Below are 5,723 nucleotides of genomic sequence, written 5' to 3'. Positions count from 1 at the left end.
TCCTTTTTTTTGGCAAAAAGTGGGGGCACGAAAAAAAAAACCCCCCAAAAAAAAAAAATTTTTTTTTTAAAAAAAAAAAAAAAAAAAAAAAAAAAAAAACAAAACAATATTTGTCCAAGTCAGAAATTCAAAATACGTACAGAAGTAATGCTTTGATTTCCCATTTTAAGTATCAAAATACAAGCAGTTGGGAGCCCACTGGGAGTGAAAGCAGGAAATACATGAAACGGAAGGAAATTCAGCCCCAAACCACCAAGGAGGAGTAAGAGGGGCAAAGACTGGGGAGGAAACAAGCTTCAAACAAATAGACACCTAATTCTTTCCTTAAAGTGTTCTTTGGACTAAAAGACTATTTTATAGAAAATGTATTTTGTATATATATATTTATATAAGGAGGTGGGGGCAGCATGTTTGTGTGTAGTAATATACTCTTATGAGCGGGAACGCTGCTTGTATGTTGGACGTCAGGGCGTAACACAGCGGGGCCACGGGGCAGGGGATAAATAGACAAGGCAAGACAGGGTGATGCGGGCGATGACGAGCCCCTGATGATCCACAGAGGCCTCAGCAGCTGCAGGTCTCTGCTGAAGGCCTGGCTCGCTCGTTCCTGTCCAGCTTTATTGGCTCGGGGAACTCGTTGTACAACTCCACTTCGGTTTCCTGAGATCAGAGCCACAATGAGTGGAGGGAACATTAACTAAACTACAACAAAAAGGAAAAGCGGATGCTTCACAATGACGGTCATCGTCCTGTTACCTGTTTAAGAGCGTTGCGTGCGATAGTCTGGAAGGCTTGCTCCACGTTGATTGCCTCCTTGGCGCTGGTCTCGAAATATGGGATGTTGTTCTTGCTCTGACACCAAAGCTGTGCCCGCTTGGTTGGTACCTGAAACGCAACAGCAGCTGATGTTATTGGTTAAAATAAATAAAGAAATAAAATAGGGTGGTGGTCGATCTATTGGAATGCCAAAAATCCTATCTTTATGTGATCAGTGAACACACTACACCAGGCCACACGAGCTACAATCAGGGTTTCTGCAGGTTTCACCAACTCAAATTTAAGACTTTTAAACCATTATGAATAGGATTTAAGACAAATATCTTCACAGAAATGTTCTTCATCCAACTGGCGATACTCGCAATAAAAGCTAGCTAGATAGCAAGCGTATATTAGCCGTGAGTTACCGATAGCCTCAACCACCTAGAGTCACAGAGAGCAATAAAGAATCTAACAGAAAAATCCAGCTAGACGAAAAAATACCCAACTTTCTCTGTCCTATCATGGAACATGCTGGATTTGGAAATCTTTCCGTGCTAATTAAAGGCTACAAATCTTTGAGAGATGCTCCTCTAGTCATGGGCGGACTTTTCCAACTTACCCCAATGCACTTTTAAATAACTAATTTTAATAAAATATTGTAGCCTAGAAATATTTCTATAGTAAAAACATAATTTTACCTGTCTGTTCTCCAGGTCAATCTTGTTGCCCAGCACCACAAAAGGGAAATTCTCTGGGTCTCGTGGGCTGGCCTGGATCAAGAACTCGTCTCTCCAGCTGTCTAGGGTCTTGAAGGTGTTGGGTGCGGTCACATCGAACACCAGCACACAGCAGTCTGCTCCACGGTAGAAAGCTACACCCAAAGACTGGAACCTCTCCTGACCTGCTGTGTCCCAAATCTGAAAGGCAGAACAGTTACGGTTTCTTAAAGCTTGTATTCACCAAACAGATGTAGAGAGCCAGAAGTAGCTTCAGTACCTGCATTGTGACAAGTCTGTCATCCACCATGACTTCTTTCGTCAGAAAATCAGCGCCAATCGTGGCTTTGTACTGGTTGCTGAACTTCTTATTCACATACTGGTTCATTAGCGAGGTCTTCCCAACTCTACAATAACAAAACAAATATGAAGCCCATATTAAAAAAACATTAGGAAAAGGAAAGTGACCATAATGCCAGGATTGCTGAAACCAGGAAGTGGGAGAGTCGTCTTTAGAACCAACGTAAATCTGCAACAACTACTTACCCAGAGTCTCCAAGGATGATGACTTTGAGTAGAACTTTCTTCCTTGATGTCATGATTTCACAGCTGTGAAGACAAAACAATTAGAGGAAAAATTAAAACAAGAGAAGTAATTAGAGTTCCTACATGTTCTCCTTGACAAAGTTTTGACTTTCAGACTTAAATCTCCAAAGATAGTTCATTTTTTAACTTGGGATGGATAGAGAGACAGTTGCTGTCGTGAGACTCTAGCTGACTAAACATCACATTAGCATATAAAATGCAAGTTCATAACACTTGAAATAGATTAGCCCAGCAATTACTGCACTCCAGTTCGGATCTTGATCAGTAATGTTACGCAATCGTCATATACTGTGCTGCCCAAACCTGAACACAGGCAGTCAGTGTTTGGATTTGGGCCAAACACTGTACTACTTCTTTTAAAAAAAAATGTCTTGAAATACAAACATAAGTAAACAAACATATTTTAGCTGAGTTACTAATGTGATGCTAAAAATATCCGAGAAACTGACTGGACTGGAAATACAAAGAAAGCTTTAACTGGAAACACTGAAACGACACGTGATCATATATGAAGGTTCATACAGACACAGAGAGCAACAGTTTCTCCACCAAAAGCAAGAAAAAAACTAAAAGTGATCCCTAAAACAATGCGTAACTCTTCAAAACTCTGGTCCTTGAACAATGAAGGATCCGTCTTTAGCTCTACTCCAGGAAAACAACCGCAAGCGACTTTAAGGTTAAAGTTAAGAACAGATGCCAAGGCGCATTAATGGGATTAATTTAGTAAACTATTCTTCACTTTGTGTTGTAATCAAAAATGAACTCTGTGAAAAAAAATTCAAAGCTGATTTCTTTCTGTGTTTAGTCCTTAGAAAAAACTAAACTCTGAATCAGCAGGTAAGACCTCAAAGAAACCAGGAACTGGCATCTCTAAAAAGCACAACAAATCATCGCTGTGAAGATTACATTTGTTTCAGTACTGTTATTTTTCAGTTATGATAACTCATAACCTTTAGTAATAATAAAGGTATAAATAATTACATTATGATATTGATGGTTATTCTGATTGTGTGTTGGACACTTTTGACAAATAGCGAAGACACAAACTATTTCATACCTGTACTTTTCAAAAGAAAACAAACCTGATGGTGAATAGTACATGAAACAACAGGAACACAAAGCAACTCAGATTTTAAGTGAATTTTTCAGCATTTTAGTGTAATAATAACACTAATACATTGTAATAATAAATGCACTGAGATCAGGTCTTTCCCAGCCAAAGATTCATGTATCAGATAGTTTTTTTGGGGATTTCACCTGCAGATTCAGATTTTTCTCCTAACAATAAAACATAAAAAATAAAAAATAATAAGTTTTAAATGAACCAGAAAAAGTAAGAATTACAAGATAATCCACACTTATTGAAGCACATCTTTCTCTTTTTTCAGTTCATTTATTTATTTTATAAATCTTGCTTATTCTGATCTAACTGTAATCACACCCACTCATACAAACACAGTGGCTCATGCCAAACAATACAGTAAAATATATACAAATTTTGTATGATTAAAAATAGAAAGCTCCTAGAGCAGGATGATTTGTTTTAGTAAGTGCGGTAAATCAAATGCAACCCAAAGCTACGTTCAATGTTTCATTTTAAAATGTAATACATAACCTCCCACCCCCTCAACTTACAATGCGTCTAAATTTTATAGTAAACAAATCAATCCTCCAATCATGGCAGAAGAACAGCTTTGGTAGCAAAGCAACGAGTTTCAGGGAGACATTGCATTAGACTTCTGACTTCAGTCTAGCCCTGTTGCGCAATACTAACCTCCTCATAAAACTGTAATTCTCAAAGTCCAAACTCCATTACTCTATTATTACAGTGGGGTTAAAGCCATCACTGCTATCAGGTGACGCGGTTAACAAGCCCAAACTGAGAGGAGTCACAGATTCCCAACAACACGTGTCCTAAACTTTGATACACTAAAAGTTGTCCGCATACAGCCGAAAGGCAAAACTAGCATAGAGCTATCTTTGCAGCTCGCATAATCGGAACCCCATGACACAGTGTCAGGAACTGATCACATGGCTTTAAACACACGACTAACGGAACCATGACTTGGCAGGCTGCGTTAGCACAAGTGCTGCTGTTAACTGGAACATAATGGGTTACAACCGGCATCAATCACAACTGACCTATTTGGTTCTATATGTTTTTCATATGATGATGATCCACTGCATCACGAATCTAAAGGTTATAAACACGGGAATGCAAGACTTGCAACACACTTTCAGATAGTTAGCATTGTAAACAACTGGCAAAGCTACACTGCAAATGACTATGGTAAGCAAATGACCAGAAAGAGAAACACCATAGACAATTTCTAATCGGTTCTATTACATATGCGTAATAAAGAAATCTGCTTGAAACTGTTTCATGGTCGATTTTACAACACGACATAACCATCTAGTAAACAATTAGGCAACATACCGCTGGCTAAAGCAGGGGAATGTTAATATTTATGATAATTAGAAAACGACAGCAATGATATATTGTCAGTAATAAACAGACTGAGTTACAACAAACTAACCTGGGCGACGAGCCGTCAGATTAAAAGATTTTTATTTTATTTTATTTATTTATTTTACAAAATTCAAAGGTAGACTTTTTGTTTCGCCTGTGATGGAAGACCTAGCTTAACGCGCAGGACGGCTAACAGCTCCGACAAATATGAGACAAAACAACACGTTTAGAGCGACGACAGCTGTCCGAAAGTTAGGCTCTCCACTAAGCCCATATGTTAAAATCAACACTGTCAATGTTGGAGTAAAATGACTAAATATGACGGGCGATTTAGGTACTCACTTTTCCTGTCAGGCTAAGCGGCTAGCTGCTAGCTGAACGGAGCTCTCTTCACTTCCTCCAAAACAAGCTGCGCTCGTGAGGTCTGACGTCGCGCGCTGGTCACGCCTTGTTGCACAAGAGCCAATAGAATGCACACATGTTGCGAGCAAATCACATAGCGAGCAACCCAGACTCAATAACTCAATCAAACAATCAATCAATCATATCTTTATCCCAGACACGAAAAGATCCATATTTTCCTAAAATAAAGAAAGAAAAAAAAAGCGCGAGCATGTAAGCTTATTAATTATTAGCAAGTTAAACAAATCTCTAAACATTTGAAGAAAAACTAGAAAAGAATATAAAAATGTTTTAATGTATCCAGAGCCCTGCGACAGACTGGCGACCTGTCCAGGATGTACCCCGCCTCTCGCCCGGAGCGTTAGCTGGAGATAGGCACCCGCACCCCTCCCGACCCCACTGAGGGACAAGGGTGTTCAGAAAATGGATGGATGGATGGATGTATCCAGAACTTTGGTGTAAACTGTATAGTCCAACGTACCGTCTAAAACCTTTACAACCTAAATAAAACTTGTTCAGAGCCGCAAATGTTACATAACATTTTAGAGAAAAGATCACTCATAATTTTGGAAAACGTATCTCATGTAGAAAACCTAGTGACATTTTTGAAGACCTAATATTTTATTTATGTTTCTAAGAGACACATACATCTTTTGCAAATCTTTTTTTATGTCTATCACTACCAATCTATGGGACTGGTTGTGGTTTTTTTAAACCCATACTTTCTAATATAATGACAAGAAAAACAGATTTAAAGAATAACACAGGTA

At 38.7% G+C, this 5,723-nt stretch overlaps 1 protein-coding gene across 1 annotated transcript; it reads right to left on the bottom strand.

The window, feature by feature from the left end:
- Positions 1-72: 72 nt before the first annotated feature.
- LOC106953249 (ras-related protein Rab-7a) lies at positions 73-5,001 on the bottom strand. The gene is made up of 6 exons (XM_015041860.1): positions 4,894-5,001; positions 2,022-2,084; positions 1,756-1,882; positions 1,458-1,676; positions 757-885; positions 73-660 (listed from the first exon to the last, which is right to left on the bottom strand). Exons 2-6 carry the CDS (start codon positions 2,072-2,074, stop codon positions 565-567), a joined length of 624 nt encoding a protein of 207 aa, XP_014897346.1. The 5' UTR covers positions 2,075-2,084; positions 4,894-5,001; the 3' UTR covers positions 73-564.
- Between the last annotated feature and the right edge of the window lie 722 nt (positions 5,002-5,723).

This window comes from Poecilia latipinna, unplaced genomic scaffold (genome assembly GCF_001443285.1).
Source record: "Poecilia latipinna isolate Pla-1442-1.1 unplaced genomic scaffold, P_latipinna-1.0 Scaffold572, whole genome shotgun sequence".
In the NCBI taxonomy this organism is placed as follows: Eukaryota; Metazoa; Chordata; class Actinopteri; order Cyprinodontiformes; family Poeciliidae; genus Poecilia; species Poecilia latipinna.
This window is presented reverse-complemented; position numbering and strand designations above follow the sequence as displayed.